The 25,176-nt window shown below is 43.4% G+C and overlaps 1 protein-coding gene across 2 annotated transcripts in view; it reads right to left on the reverse strand.

The window, feature by feature from the left end:
* Positions 1-25,176, reverse strand: part of WDR70 (WD repeat domain 70) — a 213,030-nt gene that overhangs the window by 782 nt on the left and 187,072 nt on the right. For both annotated transcript variants that reach the window (XM_075184230.1, XM_075184229.1), the window contains one exon: positions 10,861-11,023. In XM_075184230.1, the coding sequence (XP_075040331.1) occupies positions 10,861-11,023 (163 nt within the window). The remainder of the gene's footprint in view (positions 1-10,860; positions 11,024-25,176) is intronic.

A 25,176-nucleotide genomic window follows, 5' to 3' on the forward strand; every position in this document is an offset into this window, starting at 1 on the left:
AGATATAGGCAACTTGTGAGAAGTCATCAGAATCCACTGGCCAACCTTAGTGTCAGGCGCCGTCCCCGCTGATCCTCCGTCAGCCGGGGAACGGACGCCCTCCTTCCTTCCGGCCGCAGCGCTCTGTTGCTAGGCAACAGACGCGCTGCGGCTTCCGCCTCAGAGGCTTGTCGGGCGCATGTGCCCTGCCTCGTCCTGTTGCCTAGCAACGGGACGCTACCTGTCCCGCGGGAATCCCGCCTCCTCCAATCATCCTCTAGCATGTCCTATTTAAACCTGGCTCTGGCGCCATTAGGGTGCCAGAGTAACAGGTTCAATCCTAGCATCCTGGTTCTCCTGCTTCCTTATTCCCTATTGTACTATCATTATTCCTGCTCTCCGTTGAGACCCAGCTTGGCGACCATCCTATTGTCTGTGTGACCCATATTTTACTTCGACCTCAGCTTGCTGACCACTCTCTCGGATTCTCCCTGGTACCGTACATTCCTGATTGGCTCGACCCGGATCATCTGACCCTTCTACACTACACCGGCAACTGGCTAGTAGGACCGCGACCTGCGTACCCTGTGCAGCCAAGTCCAAACCTCCTTGCGGGGATCCCTGGCGAGCACCAGGGGTATGTTAGACTCCGCACCTGCTAGTTCAGTGGCGCTAATACCGGTTAGTGTTCTGTTCCGTTATACTCCTCAGAAGGCCTGCGGCCTGACACTTAGTAACACTTGTTTATGAGTTTATAGAAGTATAAACCCAGTTTAAGGTCAAGACTTTGTAAGAACAGTGTGGTGTAATATAGATATTATACCCATTTTGGTTAGTTTTATTACATATGTGCTTGCTGTAAATGTTCTTTTCTCCTTTTTGTTATTCAAAATGGATTTTGAACGATACTCCAGGCTGAATCCCAAATAAAATATACAGGGGGTATCGTTGCCGAAAATAATACGTCCTTACTGCCAAAACAGACGGGCGCACAACTCCACGTTGTGACTTGGATTAGGAATAAAATTTATATCTATTTTATGCTGTTCTTCGAAAGAACAGATACGTAACAGTCTTCCTTCATTATTATTTTTGGTTATATTCAAACAGCAACATTGATACAGATGTATTTTCTTCAGTACTTTATTGTAGATCTAGATATTGAGATTATGGAAAACTTATTAATATTTCCTAATGTGAAAGAGAAGATAAAAATGAGTGAAATGACTCAGAGATCTAATGAGACAACAGAAATAATATTGAATGACTGAACTGAATAAAATGAAAAACAAGTTCTAATCTAAGTTACAGTCAGGATTTACACAGACCCTGCTTTATGAATTGTGAATGAATCAGACCAGCTAATGCCATGAATAAGATTACAAATTACATGTAGTCATGGGTCAATTTAAATAGGATAAATTGTGGTTTCTATGTCACTGAGCCAACAGAGAAAGGCAAACCAGAAAATCAGTCACAGCTATGACATCTTAGCAGTATGAATAGATATCATACAAATTGTAACTACAGTCAATTACAGCACAGAACGAGATAGGGATCGGGGCTACGACTCATCACAAATAATATGTAACTACAACTCAATGAACTATTTTATGCCTTGCTGATCATAATAGACTTGGAATGCACGGCTAATGTTCCTTTAAAAAACACAAAGTAATTTTTAAAACAAACAAAATGATTGATCTTAGAAGCATACGAATAAGAAGGATATTGAAGCAGAACTTAATGTAAAATGTTTATTTGTACAATAAACCCAGCTCCCTCTGACTAGCAGAATCACTGAGGTCCATTACAGAGATCATGTTGTTCTGGAGAAACTCACCACTGCCAACGTCTGTTAATGCTCCAGAGCTTAAATGTAATATCCTGCAGCTGCAGATTGTGGATGTGGCCCACACCGACAACTACAGGAGTTTACATTTAAACTTAACATTGCGAGCTATGGGGCAGAGTAGTTTTTGCCTCTTTATTAGACTCTGAAAACCATAGGGAATCTTCCTTCATGAAGTAGTCCAAATGCATTAAAAAGAAAAAAAAACCCATTACAGAACAATGTTAATTGCTCCTTGTAGAGCAGTGGTCAGGGAACAGGGGTAAATTACCCCAAATGGGGTAAAAAATAAATTCCTGGGGGTAATGTTGCTGATTCACATGCTGTCAGTTGGATTGTAGACCCCTTTAAATGTGAAATTGTTGTTGTACCAGAAGAGCCTCAAGGGTTGGCAGAGGCACTTCTTGAGCTTCGATGCAATAATGAAGCACGTATTGCATTTGAAAACAAAGCAGATCTGTCATATTTTTGGATGGCAACAGCTGCAAAGGCATTCAAAATTGCTTTTTGCAACAACCTACCTTTGCGAACAAGGATTTTCCACTCTAACGAACATAAAAGCAAAGCAGAGAAATCGATTGGACGCTGAAGACTGTATCCAAATTGCTCTGACATCAAAATGCCCCAATATTACTGCTCTCGTATCAAAAATGAAGCAACATCATTTCTCCAAAACCTGAAGTTTTGAAGTTGAAGCTTTCAAAGAAATTTTGAATAGATTCAATAAAACTTTGAATTTCAATAATTAATAATATATGATTTCTTTCCTTTCAAATTAAGGGGGGTAACGTCGGCGTATCTAAATATATTTTGGGGTAAAAGGTAAAAAAGTTCCCTGACCCCTGTTGTAGAGCATCTCTTGCAAAGCAATGAACTTATTTGACCTCAGGGGTCAATATGTCAACAGCCAATCTGAATAGTTTTCCAACACTACAGCCAACAAGACCCAAGCTGCTCTGATTGGCTGTTTGGATATTGACTCCTGCATTCAATCGTGTTGTGCCTCTACAAGAAGATTCTCTCTCTTATGTTTTCTATTTTTGATCCATTTGGACTACTAAAGACTGGGTTTCCATTATGCTGGGGGACCTCGCACGGTGGTCTTCCTTATATAGTGTAACCAAACCAGACAGGCACAGCCTAATGCCGCTTTTGTACGGGGACCTGCGCTCATTGTCCCCCCACTAGGCTATAGAATTGGTTACTATTTTTTATTTTAGGGTTGGGGAGGTGTTATAAACGTAAGTTTGCAGTAGACAATAAAAGTCTTGAGAGCCCTTTCCCATGTAAATAAGCGCATTGTTAACCATGCACATGTTCTAGAACAGGTAAAACTTTCCGTGTTATGGTAATGCACACCTGACAGTTCGATGCAATGTAAAATACAGAATTTTATCATCTGCGTCCTTGTAAAAGTATGATTTTGGCACTTGCCAATGCAGATTGAATATATGCGCTTATAGCTTTAAATATGTACATTAACCCATCCACACCCGAATTTATGTGAAATACATGTTTTTTTGTGAATGTGTGCAATGACTCTTATTCCTGATGACCTCCATGGGTACAATAGTACAGAACCATTTATACCCCCCATCTCTCTGCCAAAATAACAATAATAATTATCTTTTAGAATCTTCTATTACACTGGAGGACACGCCCAATACATATGTGGAATATAAAGTCCCAGCAGAACGCACAAAAAAAAAAAAAAAAAGTTATTCCGGTATTCTCACCTGTTTATAATACAGTCATTACTGACAAAACATTAAAGTTTTTTTTTCTTCATTTTTCCCCCATTAGATACATTAATCACAATGTTATTACTGTCTCCTGTACATTTTTGCAGTTGCTCCTGATTGTATAGACATGTTCTAGAACACAGCCGTCATCACTGTCACTCAGCACTTACACCTGACCTGTAATTGGTGCAAGTGATACAACAGAACAACAGGTACCGTAGAAATGCCCAAAACTTAAATCGGACCCTGCTGCGTGCGTTCGAGCTTGGCACGCCCTCACTGTACATTTACTATGTGCGCACGCTTTCCTGTTCCCGTAGCCTGTCTTAATCATCCTTTGTGCAGGAAGATGAATTCTCTTGCATATAGTTAGTTTCTGGGCACGCGCAGTGCAATTTAACGTAATTCGCTTGTAATCTCTCGCATTGACTACTGTAACCTCCTTCTCTCTGGCCTACCTGATTCTCACCTTGATTCTCTTAAGTCTATCCTCAATGCTGCTGCCCTCCTCATTTTTCTCTCCCGACCCTCTATCTCTGCTGTCTCCGCCCAACAGTCACTACATTGGCTCCCCATGGCCTACAGAATTAAATTTAAACTCCTCACCTTCACCTTTAAAGCTCTTAGTCAATCTTCCCCTCCCTACATCTCCAATCTCATCTCTACCTACATTACTCACTGCCCCCTCCGCTCTGCCTGTGACCGCCACCTCACTACTTCACTGATCACCTCTTCTCACTCCCATCTTCAGGACTTTGTCCGGGCTGCTCCCCTGCTGTGGAATGATCTTCCACGTTCCATTAGGTTAGTATCTACTCTCAAAGGCTTCAAGCGTGCCCTTAAGACTCATTTCTTTATTCAAGTCTATCAGTCCTCCTAACTTCCTTGTCCTGGCTCTCTCCCCCAGTTAGTACCACCCTATTTGTGTCTCCCCCTTTCCTTTAGGATGTAAGCTCTCAGGAGCAGGGCCCTCTTTCCTTGTGTGCTCCTTCTACTATTCCATCATCCTCTGTACCTCTTGGCCTGCTTCCCTAGCCCTATCATCTTAAGCTTCAGCCTACTTCTCACTGATTTCTACCATTACTTTCACTCACTGTCCCAGTAATAATTTGATTTGCATCACCATGTTACCTGTGTCTGTGTATATATTTTTGTTCATTTTTGTTCTTTCTGTATCATGTTGTGTCATGGCTCACTGTTTTTGGTATGTTATGTACGGAGCTGCGGACCCTTTGTGGCGCCTTATAAATTAAAGATAATAATAATAATAATAAAAATACGGCACATATCAGCATTTATGCTCCTTAATGAACCAGATCCTCTGTGTGTACAGCTATGCGTCAAATTCTATATTAAACTGTAAATAAATATATATTCCCACCATACTGGCTATTTTTCATGCATAATGACAATTCCTTTTTGTGAATATAAGTGGTAAATTCCGATAAGTACATTGTTATATATGTTATAGCCAGGTGACTAAAGTAATATGTCACACTCCTTAACACTTATGAGAAATACACTCCCAGAAGCAAAGGCACAAATGTAACTCAGTACGAGTTCATTCTATGAACTTCATACTCATATGCATATCAGATTACATTCATGACACCTGCAATGTTACCATCATGAAAGATTTAACAGAAAATGATCCCGGGAGGGCCTACCGTCCCACACGTGGGCTGATAGCATTACAGCCTCTTGTTAAGAGCCGTAGCCAGGGGGGGAAAAGGGACCGCGCCTTGATGTGGGCGCCGAAATGATATTAGCTTACACAGGAGGAGATGCATCTATTTATGTGTGTGTATGTCAGCCGGACTGAACAATAGCTAAAAGCATGTGAACTTGACAGCTATTGTCAGACATGTTAAATGTGGCTAAATAAATGCACATCAATTCTGCATGAGCAGCCAGGTTAACCCTTGATGGTTCCTGTGCTGCAATGTATGGACATCTGTTGGAAGAATTAAATGTACGACACGCAGATCAGGTAGCTTAGTGCCTGCTGGGATTGTGTGAAGGAATACATGGAGTCATTTCAATGCGTTAAACAAAATATGATAATTTTAATGACATGTGCATAGGCCTGATGCACATGGTCACAAAATGAGAGGGAAAAAAAGAAAAGCACAAAAATAGTGCACACCTAGACATCAGCGGCGTAGGCGCCACTTGGCCGGTGACAAGTCATCATCATCACTGAATATTTGCACCTGCCCTGTAGCAGCTGCAAAACATACGCCTACTAACAAGAGTGCATGGGTCGCATCTACATAAACATGTCTTTACTGTACTCGGCTAATGTTAGACCAACCCTTCTTTACCCCAGGTGTCATAACTGCTAGAATCACATAGGCCAGTGGTTCCCAAACATTTGCAGTTCGCGGCACCGTTAGAGTCTCCATAATTTATTCAAGCCACCCCTCCAAAATAATTACCGAGTAGTCCTTTTTTAGAAGTAGTTGGGTCAAAAAAACATAATAAGTATTTAGGTCAGGACAGAAATACTTATTTATTTGTATGCAAAAATGTTCCCTCTGCATCCAGTCACTCTGCCCCCCCTGCATCCAGTCACTCTGCCCCCTCTCACGCTGCTCCCTCTGCCCTCTCTCAGGCTGCTCCCTCTGCCCTCTCTCACGCTGCTCCCTCTGCCCTCTCTCACGCAGATCGATTTCACGCAATATATACGCAACACACACTTGCGTACGTCCTGCTGTGCATCAGCTCCAGAATGTTTTACTTCAAATAAAATACTTGTTTCGTGAAATGAACATTTTTAACATTCACAAGAATATATGAGCTTTGTGATGTTACAGAATTATTCTTAGGAGCAGAGTGAGCGTGTTCCTGGCAGTACATGGGCTCGTCACACGCTCATTAATACTCGGGAATATTTATACCTGCCCTGACTTCATGCTGGTATCTGCAAAGATGAATAGAGAAGATGCTAAACAGCTGCAGTACGCAGTAAATGTACCATATGTGCAGTGATATGCTGGTTGTTCAGATCTCTGTTTAATGTGTAGTTGTGGGCAGGTGACAGGCAACAAAGAACCCGTTCGGTCTGTAAGGCTAAAAAAAATCTTTACAGACCAAATTTAAAAACATTTGTAAAAATCTAGGTGCAACTTATCGGAATTCAGTGCATTAAAGGGAAACGTTGAATTGAGTGAGACGGAGTTAGTGGAGCTTCAGTATATTTGTAGCCCTTACCTTACAAACTACCTGACACATTTTATAACCGTGAGACAGTTTTGCTTGTAGCCACAAGCCCCGCCCCCTTCACTGTCACCATATGGAAAGTCATATTTTCAAATATAATTGTATCTCATCCAGAATGAGCCACTTGGTACATTTGTCTTTGTTTTATTGTCAGACGCCACAAATACCCCATAGTGTTTTTATAACAAGTAATTATTCTGTAACTGCAGGACGGGGCCTTTGCAGCATGTAGCGAGTGAGAACCCTCATAACAGGCAGCACAGTCCTAGGGGCAGCAGTAATGAGGTATTGACCCTGCCTCCTGATCCCTGGCATGCCTCTTCCTACCTCCCTCTGCGCTTCGATCAGTGGCCGTGCTGCAATAACTGATTGGAAAAGGAGTACAGGGTGACACAAGCAGCTTGTGCTCTTTCCTGTAGTCACTGTACTATGGTGACAGTGTGAGAGAGTGTGGTCCGGGGAGAGTTAGGAAGCGCTCTTCCTCTCGCACACCTGTCCGCTTCTCTCCTCTCCCGCACCTGTCTGCCACTCTCCTTTCCCGCACCTGTCCGCCTCTCTCCTCTCCCGCACCTGACCGCCTCTCTCCTCTCCCGCACCTGACCGCCTCTCCTCTCCCCTCCCGCCTCTCTCCCCTCCCGCACCTGTGCGCCTCTCTCGACTCCCACACCTGTCCGCTTCTCTCCCCTCCCGCACCTGTCCGCTTCTCTCCTCTCCCGCACCTGTCCGCCTCTCTCCTCTCCCGCACCTGTCCGCCTCTCTCCTCTCCCGCACCTGTCTGCCTCTCTCCCCTCCCGCACCTGTCCGCTTCTCTCCCCTCCCGCACCTGTCCGCCTCTCTCCTCTCCCGCACCTGTCCGCCTCTCTCCTCTCCCGTACCTGTCCGCCTCTCTCCCCTCCCGCACCTGTCCGCCTCTCTCCTCTCCCGCACCTGTCCGCCTCTCCTCTCCCACACCTGTGCGCCTCTCTCGACTCCCGCACCTGTCCGCTTCTCTCCCCTCCCGCACCTGTCCGCTTCTCTCCTCTCCGCCTCTCTCCTCTCCCGAACCTGTCCGCTTCTCTCCCCTCCCGCACCTGTCCGCTTCTCTCCCCTCCCGCACCTGTGCGCCTCTCTCGACTCCCACACCTGTCCGCCTCTCTCCTCTCCCGCACCTGTCTGCCTCTCTCCTCTCCCGTACCTGTCCGCCTCTCTCCCCTCCCGTACCTGTCCGCCTCTCTCCCCTCCCGCACCTGTCCGCTTCTCTCCCCTCCCGCACCTGTCCGCTTCACTCCTCTCCCACACCTGTCCGCTTCTCTCCTCTCCCGCACCTGTCCGCTTCTCTCCTCTCCCGCACCTGTCCGCTTCTCTCCTCTCCCGCACCTATCCGCTTCTCTCCTCTCCCGCACCTGTCCCCTTCTCTCCTCTCCCGCACCTGTCCCCTTCTCTCCTCTCCCGCACCTGTCCGCTTCTCTCCTCTCCCGTACCTGTCCGCCTCTCTCCTCTCCCGCACCTGTCCGCTTCTCTCCTCTCCCGCACCTGTCTGCCTCTCTCCTCTCCCGCACCTGTCTGCCTCTCTCCTCTCCCGCACCTGCCCGCTTCTCTCCTCTCCCGCACTTGCCCGCTTCTCTCCTCTTCTGCACCTGTCCCCTTCTCTCCAGTGTTAGTCACCCTGCTTGCTGTTACACTGAGTTAGGAAGCTTGAGAGGGGTGGGGGGAGCTTTTGGGAGAAAGGGTAGTATAAGTGCTTCCTGGGAAGACCAAAGCGGGAAGATCAACGTTACTGAGGGAGGAAATATAATTGATACTCTAACTTTTTGACTTTTCTAAAAACAAACCAAAAAAAACAGCAACAATTAATATTGCAAAAATAGACATGGACAGTCCTGAGTCAGTTAGCAATCCTGTGAGCACAGACCAGCGTTGTCCTGTTGATTTATTGACCACTATTTTGACAAGCGTTTAAGCTGAATTCATCTTCTGGTGAATGCACTGCAGAGTAACACAACAGACTGAATAAGCAGAATTGGCAAGTAAGTGGCAGCAGTGTGAGTTATTTTTATACAAGGTGTGTTTGTAAAAGCTGACGGATCAACGCAAAAGTATTGGAACTTAACTCAATCAACCAATCTACATTTGTTTTTTTTGTTTTTTTTCTATCAGCCAAAATTATTTCTGATGCTTATTGTGAATACTCTCAGGAACCTTGCAACGTATACATTAAAGGAAATGTCCACTCAAATTGTTTTGCTTAAATTCATATCCTCCAACTGATAATAGAGAGGTTTACAAACATTCTTTATTCCTGTAGCTGCCTACGCCTGTATTTATGAAAGTAGTCGCAAAGTCATGCTGGAGTTGGCCGCTGCCTACACTAAATGTAATTTAATCAGGACTTCAGAATAACTCGTAATGCTTTGAAAATAGGTTTAACCTCCTCTCTCCTTACAAGTAATCAAAGCATTTGATTTACATGTCTTACTGGACACCTATGAAAGGCCGGTGGGGTAGTAAGCACGACCAGCCAGCTATCACAAAACCTCAGAAGAGACCATCATTGTCATCTATTAATTGGAATTCAATTTAGCAGGTGAACAATTCTGCAGTTGGGCCTGGAAATATCCTGTGGTCACTGACATGTGGGGAGGTTGAGAACAAAAAGACATAAGTCCATTAACTTTTCTAATTTCTGTGTCAATCCAGAAGAAGTCACAATGAACCCCCTATAATATACAGAGAAAATCCTTTTTCTATCTTGATGGTGAAAATATTTCTCTTAACTCTCTGTATGGAAATGGATATAGAGGCATGTTGCCTCTAAGGCAGTGCTCTGCAACCTTTCCTCACCCTCGCTCTTCCCAGAATTCCGCGGCACACAGTACATTCTAATTAGCTGGACACCAGATTATATGTGCAGTATAAAGTAAAAGACACGGTTCCTAAAAACAATAATATTCTATGTTATTTTAACAGTACCTAAATGAAGATGATGAACTTTGTGGGTTATTTCAGGCTGAGCCCTGTTTACATGAACTCTGATAAATACACCAGTTTCATTGCACAACATGAAACGTACTATAGGAAGTGATTGCAGACGTCCCTGTTCCGAAGAGCTAGCACTTTAAACCCGGGTACAGAGAGAGCCGCTGCTTGCCGACGTTGTTGTGCTGTCGGTTTACAGTTAATGTGGAAGAGAAAGGAAGAGACTGCTGGAGGGAAGAAACGGCGGAGATCAGTGGTTAAAAGAGAGAAAGTTATATGAACATAAACTCACCAAAACGGGATAACCATAGCAAGTAACAGAAAAGGGGCAGTGCTAGCTCCATACCCAGGAAAAGGATAAGTAGGGAGGAGGGCAGGACTTCTGGGTACAGTGGGAGAGGAAGTTAGGAAAGGAACATACATGGGAGAGAGAATCTTGTGCTTTTTCTTCTATTGAAGGCATTGCGCCGTGGCACACTTAGCAACATCGGTGTGCCACGGCACACTTAGCAACATCGGTGGCACACCGGTCGTGGAGCACTGCTCTAACTAACTATTTTTCTCAAGTAAACGAACCCAACTTGTCTCACCTTTTTTTTTATAACGTTCCATTCCCTCTATTCCTTTTCACGCATGGCTCAATCCTAGTACCGAGCGACAGGATCCCTGTCCAATTTGGCCACACATGTGGGTGACCAAATTGAACAGTCAGATCAATTCAAGATGAAATAGGGTCCTGCTAGTGATCTAGGAATATGACCATGCACACAGGCCAAAAGTAATCTCCTTCAACCAGAGGTACAGCCATGCCCAATAAACACCCGAATGATTGCTATAGATTCATCACTGGGCACTATATGTTGTGGCCACATACACTGCAATATTCATGCCAATTACCAGAAATAACCAGTGATATGGTAGCATTTGTGGCCACCATTATTAATAAAATCAGATCAGTCTCTGACATCTAGCTACTGGGCCAAAACTGAGCCCCATTGCCGATATAAGTGATGTTTTACAATTATTTTATTTTTTAATGAAAAACTGGTTCGGCAAATTCAGTGTTGTATTAGTGGAGAAAAGGCATGCTGGGAAATTGAAGAAACTTACACGGCGTACGCTGGCACCACCCAGTACGGGTTTTTCTCTGCGTCTTTTGCGTGACGCAGAATAGCTTCTCGAGGGTTACTATCATCCGTCTTATCCAGGGCAATGTTTTTCACGATAAATGAAGACAAGGTACCACCGTGAGTGCCCACACGCCCTCCGCGACCTGCAAGGATTAATTATAGACAGTGAGAGAAATGCACAAATATTCATTTTATTTTTAGACCATAAGACAAATTCACAATTTTTTTTCCATGTAAAAAGTCATCTTAGAAATAACCAAGAAATTAATTTAATTTTAAAACCCTTCTTTAAGGAGACAATATTGCTTTAAACTTAGCTTTTCACACTAAAAGCAATCCTGGTAATCACAATATTCACAAGCCATGGTCATCCTGTTAAATATTAAGACATACTCCCTTTTAAAATTACTTTTTCAAACTTATATTGAAGTGTTCAAAAATTATAATAATGACAGAACAAAACAGCATAAGATAACGGCAGCCGTACAGGGCCGGATTCATGAAGGCACGCGAAACAAAAGGATTGTCCGTATTCAAATACAAGTGGATCTGTGGCAACGTCTCTTATTGAATACGGCTCTAGACGCCCTCTGCACTAACAGACCGTACACTGCAGGAAAGGCCCAGAGGAATGCACATAAAAAGAACATCTATTCAATTATTGTCAACTGTTAATAATATAGGTAATTAATGACAACATAAAAAAAAAAATGTTTCAATCAAATACCTGTATCATAATGTTGCTAAGGTCTACACTCGCTCTTGATTGCAAACACATGTTCTAGCATGAATAGGCGGCCGTCATCACTAAAACTCGGGACTTACACCTGTAGCTGGTGCAAGCAATACGACAGAAAACCACATACATGCGCAGAGCAATAGGACTAACTGCAAATATGTATAGTTCTGCTAAGCTCATGTAATATTCATATATATATTTGTGAGTGTTATCAGTAGCTATATTATATGAAGCAGGTTGTATTAAAAGCCTAGTGGCTCCTTAAAAAGATCGCAAAGTGACCAATTAAATATTAATCCTTGATTTTTATTTACAGTTTTCTTACATTTCCAATTCAGTTTTTCGACAACCAGAATTGTTGTCCTAGTAATGGGGAAGAAGTTATAAATATATGGAGATAAGGATGTGGGCTATACAAATATTAATGTAGGGCATCTAATCACAATGTCTAGGGAAGCACCAACTCTTAATATGGCTCTGTCGGGTGCAAGGTGATTGGTGGGAGAACTAACCCGTTACCTAATTGATCTGCAGAAAAGCGGCCTCTCTCGCCTTTGCCACAAGTGTCAGTTTACCAGTGAAGCCTGCTATAGATGGTGTAGTCAGGTCTTTATATAGATAAATACACCTGTATAATGCACATAAGAACATGAGACGGGGCTATTAATATGATTTGCTTTGCCTTGGACGTCTGCCATATAGAGGAAGAGCATAAGAGTCAGTCTTCGGGGCTCTACAACTTCCTTCTGACTCACAGCACTGAGGGTGGCTATTAATAGCCCAGTAATTACAGACATCTCTATTAAGGCATTCTTTAGAACACTTGCTTCCTCTATGACACATTGGCACTTGGCATCAAAGAGTCTAGCAGATCTAGAATTACGTATCTGTTTTGGTAGGCCATGCACGTTCTCCTAAATCGCGCGTGGCCATTGGAACTGAATTGCATAATTCAAGTCTCCGTAAACCACAAATGTCAAAGAACCTTAAAATGCACCAAGCTTTTGAAAGGTCCATCAATCAGGGCCACAGTAATTGCTGCTGTTTAACAAGTGTGGTTGTGGTTATTTTCTGTCTCAAAAAGTATTCAAAGATTTGAATAATAGTTTTCAATAATAGTTTTGAGTGGTGTAAGGGAAATATTTCAAAATCGTCTCTGACATAACCATGTATTGACCATTTTAAGCCTATTTTAGAGAAAATAAAATGAATGGAAACACCTAATGCCCTTATATGAAAATAATATTACATAAATGTATTTACAGCCTGCTCCTTCTACCCCATTTCATTATAGTCATATAAGTGGCTGGACTCTAGCTTTGGGCAATGATTAAATAGAAAAACTAAAAGTCACTGAGTCGTTTACCCATTGGTGGTCTCAGCCTGTGGTTGACATGACAACGTACATCACATAACATTTAACTTCCATATCTGCTGGCTGTCAGATTAAATCAGGAGTCTAGCACCCCAATGGTTACCAATGACTTATTTAATGATAAGTTACTATAAAAATGAAATGAAAACTGGAGGAAGCAGGGAGGATTCCGGTCATGGAGAAACGTTGTCAGAAGAAGAGTATAGTGAAGGTGGCACCTGATTGGACAGATGACCATCCAATCAGCTGGTGCCTTCCCTACATATGATAATGAAGCAATTTCATATGTTCGTGAATGGCTCTTGACATTTGTGGCATGTTAGTAATATATTTACCTGATTCACTGAATGTTATTTTTATGTTTTTGGTATTTCATGAGCAAATTAGAGCATTAAATCCATTGTTATGCACAAATTACAACATAATACATGCCTTTTCACCTTCAGATCACACTGAATTGCATTTAATGCACCTTCTACCTTAAGGAAGAAATGGCGGCAACCCACTAGTGAAAGTGTACGTAAAAAAAAAAAAAGCACTAGGAAATCAAGACAGAATACCTACAAGCAACTAAGGTTTTATATATATATATATATATATATATATATATATATATATATATATATATATATATATATATATACACACACATATTTATATTTATATATATATATATATATATATATATATATATATATATATATATATATATATATACCCACACACATACACACACAATGATACTTAATTCGGTCATCATTTAACAATTATCACTGTACATTACACAATTCTTAACTACTGCACTGTGAAATATTACTGAGAGCTGTTCTTCAGCTCTTTCTACCTTAGTATAAATACAAGGTTCCTATACAGAAGCAGACAAGAGCAGGCAGTGTTTGTTTATTCTGACCTTCGTCCATATGTAATATATGTTGTCAACCTGCTGTATGTCAATGCACCTTTCACCACCAGTTCTCAGGTTACATCATAAGAGATGCACTTAATCATGTTGGGTAACACTTATAAGATTACAGGCAGATTGCTGGAGTGCCACACAGGAACAAGTGCATTGCTGAGACCAGGCTTGAGAACAGTCAACAAATGACACATTGCAACAAGAAAGTGAATGAAATACTCAATTCAATCAGAAGAGAAGGATCACCTTAACTTTTTTCAGCAGCCTTTCTATCACCTACTCGTAACAGACCCGAGGGCACCATTTTGTTGTAGTTAATGTCTGTAGTTTTGTTTTATCTTTTTACAACTCTTGCACAAATAAGTGATTTACTTTCTCTAGAATATTACCTTAATGTGGTTAATGTCTGTCTTTTCTCCCACCTCACAAACTGCATTATCTATAAATGTCTGATTACAGGTTTAAATTAGGGATGAGCGCGCTCGGATTTCTGAAATCCGAGCCCACCCGAACGTTGCGGATCCGAGTCGGATCCGAGACAGATCCGGGTATTGGCGCCAAATTCAAAAGTGAAACTGAGGCTCTGACTCATAATCCCGTTGTCGGATCTCGCGATACTCGGATCCTATAAATTCCCCGCTAGTCGCCGCCATCTTCACTCGGGCATTGATCAGGGTAGAGGGAGGGTGTGTTAGGTGGTCCTCTGTGCTGTTTAGTTCTGTGCTGTTTAGTTCTGTGCTGTTTAGTGCTGTGCTGTTTAGTGCTGTGCTGTGCTGTGCTGTTTAGTGCTGTGCTGTGCTGTGTTCTGCAGTATCAGTCCAGTGGTGCTGTGTTCTGTCCTTCTGAGGTCAGTGGTGCTGCTGGGTCCTGTGCTGTGTCCTGTTCAGTCCAGTGGTGCTGTGTCCTGTGCTCTGTGCTTCTAAGGGCATAGTTATTTCCCCAATATTCCCCTGTGTTTAAAAAAATAAAAAAAAGTTTTTTTTATAAAATACCAAAAACTACTTTAATATTTTTTAATTACCACAAAATTTTCACAACCAATCCTGCAGTATAAGCCCATTGGTACTGCAATATTACCAAGTTCACACATTCAGCAGTAAAAGTCCAGTGGTACTGCAATATTACAAAGTTTACACATTCTGCAGTATCAGTCCAGTGGTGCTGTGTCCTGTGCTCTGTCCTGCTGAGTTCCGTAGTGCTGCTGGGTCCTGTGCCGTGTCCTGTTCAGTCCAGTGGTGCTGTGTCCTGTGCTCTGTGCTTCTAAGGGCATAGTTATTTCCCCATTATTCCCAAGTTTGTAAAAAATAAAAAAAAAGTAAAAAAAAATAAAAAATTAAAAAAAAAAAAAAATATATAATAATTATAACCAAATTTGCAAAACCAATCCAGCATTATAAGTCCATTGGTACTGCAATATTACCAAGTTCACACATTCAGCAGTAAAAGTCCAGTGGTACTGCAATATTACAAAGTTTACACATTCTGCAGTATCAGTCCAGTGGTGCTGTGTCCTGTGCTCTGTCCTGCTGAGTTCCGTAGTGCTGCTGGGTCCTGTGCCGTGTCCTGTTCAGTCCAGTGGTGCTGTGTCCTGTGCTCTGTGCTTCTAAGGGCATAGTTATTTCCCCATTATTCCCAAGTTTGTAAAAAATAAAAAAAAAGTAAAAAAAAATAAAAAATTAAAAAAAAAAAAAAAAATATAATAATTATAACCAAATTTGCAAAACCAATCCAGCATTATAAGTCCATTGGTACTGCAATATTACCAAGTTCACACATTCAGCAGTAAAAGTCCAGTGGTACTGCAATATTACAAAGTTTACACATTCTGCAGTATCAGTCCAGTGGTGCTGTGTCCTGTGCTCTGTCCTGCTGAGTTCCGTAGTGCTGCTGGGTCCTGTGCCGTGTCCTGTTCAGTCCAGTGGTGCTGTGTCCTGTGCTCTGTGCTTCTAAGGGCATAGTTATTTCCCCATTATTCCCAAGTTTGTAAAAAATAAAAAAAAAGTAAAAAAAAATAAAAAATTAAAAAAAAAAAAAAATATATAATAATTATAACCAAATTTGCAAAACCAATCCAGCATTATAAGTCCATTGGTACTGCAATATTACCAAGTTCACACATTCTGCAGTATCTTGTGCTACATATAATGGAGACCAAAAATTTGGAGGATAAAGTAGGGAAAGATCAAGACCCACTTCCTCCTAATGCTGAAGCTGCTGCCACTAGTCATGACATAGACGATGAAATGCCATCAACGTCGTCTTCCAAGCCCGATGCCCAATCTCGTAGTACCGGGCATGTAAAATCCAAAAAGCCCAAGTTAAGAAAAAGTAGCAAAAAGAGAAACTTAAAATCATCTGAGGAGAAACGTAAAGTTGCCAATATGCCATTTACGACACGGAGTGGCAAGGAACGGCTTAGGCCCTGGCCCGTGTTCATGACTAGTGGTTCAGCTTCACCCACGGATCTTAGCCCTCCTCCTCCTCCCCCCCCCTACAAAAAATTGAAGAGAGTTATGCTGTCAGCAACAAAACAGCAAACAACTCTGCCTTCTAAAGAGAAATTATCACAAATCCCCAAGGCGAGTCCAAGGGTGTTGGTGGTTGTCAAGCCTGACCTTCCCATCACTGTACGGGAAGAGGTGGCTCGGGAGGAGGCTATTGATGATGTAGCTGGCGCTGTGGAGGAACTTGATGATGAGGATGGTGATGTGGTTATTGTAAATGAGGCACCAGGGGGGAAACAGCTGATGTCCATGGGATGAAAAAGCCCATCGTCATGCCTGGTCAGAAGACCAAAAAATGCACCTCTTCGGTCTGGAGTTATTTTTATCCAAATCCAGACAACCAATGTATGGCAATATGTAGCTTATGTAAAGCTCAAATAAGCAGGGTTAAGGATCTTGCCCACCTAGGAACATCCTCCCTTATACGTCACCTGAATAACCTTCATAGTTCAGTGGTTAGTTCAGGAACTGGGGCTAGGACCCTCATCGGTACAGGGACACCTAAATCCCGTGGTCCAGTTGGATACACACCAGCAACACCCTCCTCGTCAACTTCCTCCACAATCTCCATCAGATTCAGTCCTGCAGCTCAAGTCACCAGCCAGACTGAGTCCTCCTCAATACGGGATTCATCCGAGGAATCCTGCAGCGGTACGCCTACTACTGCCACTGCTGCTGTTGCTGCTGTTAGTCGGTCATCTTCCCAGAGGGGAAGTCGTAAGACCGCTAAGTCTTTCACCAAACAATTGACCGTCCAACAGTCGTTTGCCATGACCACCAAATACGATAGTAGTCACCCTATTGCAAAGCGTATAACTGCGGCTGTAACTGCAATGTTGGTGTTAGACGTGCGCCCGGTGTCCGCCATCAGTGGAGTGGGATTTAGAGGGTTGATGGAGGTATTGTGTCCCCGGTACCAAATCCCCTCGAGATTCCACTTCACTAGGCAGGCGATACCAAAAATGTACAGAGAAGTACGATCAAGTGTCCTCAGTGCTCTTAAAAATGCGGTTGTACCCACTGTCCACTTAACCACGGACATGTGGACAAGTGGTTCTGGGCAAACGAAGGACTATATGACTGTGACAGCCCACTGGGTAGATGCATCCCCTTCCGCAGCAACAGCAACAGCTGCATCAGTAGCAGCATCTACAAAATGGCTGCTCATGCAAAGGCAGGCAACATTGTGCATTACAGGCTTTAATAAGAGGCACAACGCTGCCAACATATTAGAGAAAATGAGGGAAATTATCTCCCAGTGGCTTACCCCACTTAGACTCTCATGGGGATTTGTGGTGTCAGACAATGCCAGTAACATTGTGCGGGCATTAAATATGGGCAATTTCCAGCACGTCCCATGTTTTGCCCACACCATTAATTTGGTGGTGCAGCATTACCTCAAGAGTGACAGGGGTGTGCAGGAGATGCTTGCGGTGGCCCGCAAAATTGCTGGACACTTTCGGCATTCAGCCAGTGCCTACCGCAGACTAGAGGCACATCAAAAAAGCTTGAACCTGCCCTGCCATCACCTCAAACAAGAGGTTGTGACGCGCTGGAACTCCACCCTCTATATGCTGCAGAGGATGGAGGAGCAGCAAAAGGCCATTCAGGCCTACACAGCCACCTACGACATAGGCAAAGGAGTGGGGATGCGCCTGAGTCAAGCGCAGTGGAGACTGATTTCCGTGTTGTGCAAGGTTCTGCAGCCATTTGAACTTGCCACACGAGAAGTCAGTTCCGACACTGCCAGCTTGAGTCAGGTCATTCCCCTGATCAGGCTGTTGCAGAAGCAGCTGGAGAAAGTGAGGGAGGAGCTGGTAAGCCATTGCGATTACAGCAAGCATGTAGCTCTTGTGGATGTAGCCCTTCGTACGCTTTGCCAGGATCCGAGGGTGGTCACTCTTTTAAAGTCAGAGGAATACATTCTGGCCACCGTGCTCGATCCTCGGTTTAAAGCGTATGTTGTGTCTCTGTTTCCGGCGGACACAAATCTACAGCGGTGCAAAGACCTGCTGGTCAGGAGATTGTCCTCTGAAGAGGACCGTGACATGCCAACAGCTCCACCCTCATTTTCTTCCACATCTATGGCTGCGAGGAAAAAGCTCAGTTTTCCCAAAAGAGGCACTGGCGGGGATGCTGATAACATCTGGTCCGGACTGAAGGACCTGCCAACCATTGCAGACATGTCTACTCTCGCTGCATTGGATGCTGTCACAATAGAAAAAATTGTGGATGATTACTTTGCTGACACCATCCAAGTAGACATGTCAGACAGTCCATATTGTTACTGGCAGGAAAAAAAGGCAGTTGGAAGCCCCTGTACAAACTGGCTCTATTTTACCTGAGTTGTCCCCCCTCCAGTGTGTACTCGGAAAGAGTTTTTAGTGCAGCGGGGAACCTGGTCAGTGAGCGGCGAAGGAGGTTGCTTCCTCACAACGTTGAAAAAATGATGTTTATAAAAATGAATAATCAATTCCTCAATGAAGTACAGCACTGCCCTCCAGATACTACAGAGGGACCTGTGGTTGTGGAGTCCAGCGGGGACGAATTGATAATGTGTGATGAGGAGGAAGTACACACTGTAGGGGGAGAGGAATCAGAGGTTGAGGATGAGGACGACATCTTGCCTCAGTAGAGCCTGTTTAGTCTGTACAGGGAGAGATGAATAGCTTTTTTGGTGTGGGGGCCCAAACAAACCAATCATTTCAGTCAAAGTTGTTTGGTAGGCCCTGTCGCTGAAATGATTGGTTTGTTAAAGTGTGCATGTCCTATTTCAACAACAGACCTCTCAACTGCAGCTCATCCCTCCTCTGCGGGGATAATGTCTCCTGTGCTCTGACACGTCACTCTGTGTACTCTCAGCCTCAGGATCTGACACTACAGCTACCATGCCTCTTGTAGCAGCCCTCACTCCAGGGCCTCTTCCATGTGCAGTGTCCCCCTCTCTCTTGGGTTCACTATAGTGGCATGGAGTTCTCCCCCTCATCCAGGGCACACATTCCTTGCCCTGGCTCAGTCACCACGCTCAGACTTCCAGGCAATGCTGGGGGAGCCTGGGAGCTTCCACCCCAGGTCCCCAGCTACAACTCTCCTCTCCTGTGTCTTCTCTCTCTTTCTGACACTTTAAAGATCGTGCCTTTAAATGAAAAAGTCAGTCTTCATTGCACGACTATGTGCAAGTGCAACAGGGACATTTTTTTGGGTTTACAAAGTCAAACAATAACACTACGACCCTGTCTGTCTGGGGTCTGGCAATGACGAATTGTCTGGAGCATGTTTTGAGGAGGTATTGTGGCCCCGGTATCAAATTGGGTACCGGGGCCACCCCACTATGCAGTCCAGATACTTGTTTGGTGGAATTCCGACACGTGGAGGGTTTTTTAATTATATTGTGGCCTCGGTACCAAATTGTGTACCGGGGCCACCACACTACGCAGTCAAGATAGATAGATGCGTATCATAGATAAAGTACATTCAGTGGTGTGGGGCAAATTGAAAAATATTCAAAATGCACTGACATTATCAAAAACAAGAGGTTGTCACACGCTAAAACTCCAACATGTATATGATGGAGAGGATGGAGGAGCAGCCGTATGTGTAGTGTAATGCAGACCTGTTGAAGGTTTTTTATATATTTTATTGTGGTGCCCAGTGCCCACTCCTCTACGCAGTCCAGGTACATTTATTGGTGCGATTCATAAAAGTTCAGGGTTTTTAAGATATTGTGGTGACCCACTCCTCTACGCAGTCCAGGTACATTTATTGGTGCGATTCATAAAAGTTCAGGGTTTTTAATATATTGTGGTGACCCACTCCTCTACGCAGTCCAGGTACATTTATTGGTGCGATTCATAAAAGTTCAGGGTTTTTAATATATTGTGGTGACCCACTCCTCTACGCAGTCCAGGTACATTTATTGGTGCGATTCATAAAAGTTCAGGGTTTTTAATATATTGTGGTGACCCACTCCTCTACGCAGTCCAGGTACATTTATTGGTGCGATTCATAAAAGTTCAGGGTTTTTAATATATTGTGGTGACCCACTCCTCTACGCAGTCCAGGTACATTTATTGGTGCGATTCATAAAAGTTCAGGGTTTTTAATATATTGTGGTGACCCACTCCTCTACGCAGTCCAGGTACATTTATTGGTGCGAATCAAACAAGTTGATGGTTTTCTTATTATATATATTGTGGTGACCCACTCCTCTACGCAGTCCAGGTACATTTATTGGTGCGATTCATAAAAGTTCAGGGTTTTTAAGATATTGTGGTGACCCACTCCTCTACGCAGTCCAGGTACAATTATTGGTGCGATTCATAAAAGTTCAGGGTTTTTAATATATTGTGGTGACCCACTCCTCTACGCAGTCCAGGTACATTTATTGGTGCGAATCAAACAAGTTGATGGTTTTCTTATTATATATATTGTGGTGACCCACTCCTCTACGCAGTCCAGGTACATTTATTGGTGCGATTCATAAAAGTTCAGGGTTTTTAAGATATTGTGGTGACCCACTCCTCTACGCAGTCCAGGTACAATTATTGGTGCGATTCATAAAAGTTCAGGGTTTTTAATATATTGTGGTGACCCACTCCTCTACGCAGTCCAGGTACATTTATTGGTGCGAATCAAACAAGTTGATGGTTTTCTTATTATATATATTGTGGTGACCCACTCCTCTACGCAGTCCAGGTACATTTATTGGTGCGATTCATAAAAGTTCAGGGTTTTTAATATATTGTGGTGACCCACTCCTCTACGCAGTCCAGGTACATTTATTGGTGCGATTCATAAAAGTTCAGGGTTTTTAATATATTGTGGTGACCCACTCCTCTACGCAGTCCAGGTACAATTATTGGTGCGAATCATAAAAGTTCAGGGTTTTTAAGATATTGTGGTGACCCACTCCTCTACGCAGTCCAGAAAGATACCTTTTTGCAACGTTTTGGACTAATAACTATATTGTGAGGTGTTCAGAATACACTGTAAATTAGTGGAAATGCTTGTTATTGAATGTTATTGAGGTTAATAATAGCCTAGGAGTGAAAATAAGCCCAAAAACTTGATTTTTAAACTTTTTATGTTTTTTTCAAAAAAAATCCGAATCCAATACCTTAAATCCGAACCGAGACCTTTCGTCAAGTGTTTTGCGAGAAAAATCCGAACCTCAAAAATAACGAAAATCCGGATCCAAAACACAAAACACGAGACCTCAAAAGTCGCCGGTGCACATCCCTAGTTTAAATAGGGAGTCCAAAAGACAATTTCCAACTGACCTATGGATTTCTAGGCTTGTTGTATGTAGCTATAAGTTGCTAAATCACTGGAAACGTAATTTATCCTAGGATTTTTAACTAATTGTAGTGGAGGTCTAAATGCCTAAATGTTAGGGCAAGCTATTCAATGGTGTTAAAAATCATTGTTTTACGAGCGTTGTTTTTAACTAGCAATTTGTTTATTGCTAGTAAAGCATGTAAACAGGTAAGGGGGATGGTGCTTGCTCTGGTGAGGTGGTGTGGTGGTGTGGCATCACCTTTTGAGTCTATCTGCTCCATTTACTTGCGTCAAATGCAGGTGAATGCAAGGAGGTCAAAGGAGTGGCCAGGAGCCCAATAAAAATGGGGGCGAAGCCTGGGAGAGAACGAGGGTAGGAATTCGGGATTTTTAAAAAAGCGATATAAATGGGGAAGGATGGGTAGATAATGTGTATACACGATTGGTGCTGTCCCATATCTCCAGGGAATGTGGAAATATTGGGTTTCGTAGAACAGCTCTTAGGTTACGTCATTGGGTTCATGGTGATGTCTGGGTCCTGTCTTCCAGGACTGAACCCAACTTGGTCTACGTGTATCAGCAAGACAAGGGGGATGCTCAGTCCGTTAGTTGGTATTTTGGCATAGATTTGATCCTTGAGCAGTGACATCGGCCTATAGTTTGAGGAATGTGCGGAGTGTCTCCCTCCCGGATTCAGGGTCACTACTTTGTTGGCTAAGGTGGCAGTGGAATCAAAGAAAGCCCCCTCCCGGATCTTGCTATATGGATCTGCCAAATGAGGGGCTAAAATTTCAGAGAACTTATTGTAGTGTTGGGCAGTAAAATTGTAAGGGCTGATAAGAAAGGAATTTTATAGCTGTTAAAGTCCCAACCTGAGTAATGTCGTCACTGGCATATTTTTTATGCCAGTGGGTAACTAGCCTTGCGCCCTGGACTTCAGTCTTTTAACCCCAATTTTGCAAAACATAACTCACCTACCAGGATACTAGTTATGAAATATTATGTAATACAGAGTTGTCCACAGCGATAGTATCAGAGATTGTAGAGCGGATGACCGCAAACCGAGCCTGATGGCCAAACACGAAGATGCACAGATCTAACACTCTTAACCTGCTCTCTCCCATAATTCTAGTTTGGCTAATGACACTTGCAGACATTGGCCATTGGCTAATTTCATTTCCAACCTTGACAGATCAAACCAGTGCTGTCTCTGTGAAGATGGCAGGTGCGCTGGAGGAGCGATAATCTCAGTTTCTAGCACGCTGAAACGTAAGGAGGATTAATGCTGTTGTTTAAAACATGCAATGCCTGGTTAGTCTGCTGCACATTTGTCAATCTGCTTTAGAGTAAGCTGAACAAGAAGATATATTGGTGTAAGCAAATCACCAAAGTAAATAGTGTGAACATGTAAATGGGAGAGAAAGATCTTCAATAAATTGTACATATGCATTTGTAAGTCAAAGACGGGGCTTTACATTGTATTTGCAATCTGACAGGGCTGCGAGAAATTAATTTTTCAACTGGGTGACATTTAGACAGGGAAAAGGGCATGCTGGACAGAAAAAAAATAGTACAAAAATGTGTTTAAACGTACTAGTCAAGAGGAAAGAAGCCAGAGGGACTAATAGAACAATGTTAAAAATGTCTAAAATTAAGTTTAAGATAAACAGCACCCAATGCAGCAGTGGAAGGTGTAATCCATCAGGAATAGTTTAAACCCAGACCTGCCAGGAAAAATGAAAGCTCAACAAAAAAATAGGTAACTTCATAGTTAATAATAGAAGAGTAATGTCAATCTATATGTAGAAACAGTCACGCGTTTTTCCATCTGTGTGAATCCTGTACACCAGTGGTTCCCAAACTTTTGCAGTTCGCGGCACCCTTAGAGTCTCCATAAATTTTTCAAGGCACCCCTCCAAAATAATTATCGAGCAGTCCCTTTTTATAAGTAGTCAAAAAAAACGTAATAAGTATTTACTTCAGGACAGAGATACTTATTTTGTTGTATGCAAAAATAATGCACATAAATCCAAGGGAAAATAATATTTTTATATATATATTTTTCAATTATATTTCTGTCAAAGAATAATTTACAGCTAACACACACTGTGCCCCTCTGCATCCACACACTCTGTGCCCCTCTGCATCCACACACTCTGTGCCCCTCTGCATCCACACACTCTGTGCCCCTCTGCATCCACACACTCTGTGCCCCTCTGCATCCACACACTCTGTGCCCCTCTGCATCCACACACTCTGTGCCCCTTCTGCATCCACACACTCTGTGCCCCTCTGCATCCACACACTCTGTGCCCCCTTTGCATCCTTTCTGCCCCCTCTGCATCCACACTGTGCCCCTCTGCATCCACACACTCTGTGCCCCTCTGCATCCACACACTCTGTGCCCCTCTGCATCCACACACTCTGTGCCCCTCTGCATCCACACACTCTGTGCCACTCTGCATCCACACACTCTGTGCCCCTCTGCATCCACACACTCTGTGCCCTCTGCATCCACGCTGTGCCCCCTTTGCATCCTTTCTGCCCCCTCTGCATCCACACTGTGCCCCTTCGCTCTGCCCCCTCTGCATCCTTTCTGCCCCCTCTGTATCCGCGCTGTGCCCCCTCTGCATCCCTTCTGCCCCCTCTGTATCCCGCTGTGGACAGGAAGAAAAAGAAAAAAAAGAAAAAGAAAAACATACCAATCCGGCGGCGCCCGGGACCCAGGATCCTCTCTTCTGCCGCTTCTCACTGAATATGTCGTCACGCCCGGCATTCAGTGAGAAGCGAGGAGGGAGGAGGGAGGAGGTTGCTGGGTCCCGGGCGCCGCTGGATTGTTAAGTTTTCTCTTTTGTGTTTCTTCTTATCCTGGCCATGGCACCCCTGGGAGCCTCGGCGCACAGTTTGGGAACCTACACTCTACACATTAAAGTGCACTATCACTGTGAGTTAGCAATGTTATAGTCAACGGTACATTAAAAATTGCAGATATGTCATTTGAGCCGACCAGTCTCCTTGACTATCGCCTTCCATGTGTGTCCAAATTGGCTGTATATATGTTGATTGCCAAAAGCATGGCCACCTTAAAAAGACAGGAGATAGATTCAGCAGCATTCTATCAGATGAAAAATGCCTTTGTCAGTGTTCGTGTATAGGATAAATCAATTATACAGATGAGTTGGGATGCTTTTAGATAAGCAGCACAATCAGGGCACCTGTTACCCTCTCACATAGAACATTGTGTACGTGGGCAGGGATATTGTGGAATGCTATGGTGTAATGCCAACGCCTAGAAAGGCACTTTCTGACTAGAAAATCTACTTTCTGTTTTAATCAAAACATGTACTAAGCAGATATAATATATTTGAGAAACAAGTATCAAACCCTATAACAGTAGCCAGAAATAGATTTTTCAGGGGATCGTGGTCCCACCGGAGGGCCATCCGTTACCTATGTGGAGAAGCATTAATGAGATCACAGAAGCC

This window comes from Mixophyes fleayi, chromosome 1 (assembly GCF_038048845.1).
Source record: "Mixophyes fleayi isolate aMixFle1 chromosome 1, aMixFle1.hap1, whole genome shotgun sequence".
NCBI classification, from domain to species: Eukaryota; Metazoa; Chordata; class Amphibia; order Anura; family Limnodynastidae; genus Mixophyes; species Mixophyes fleayi.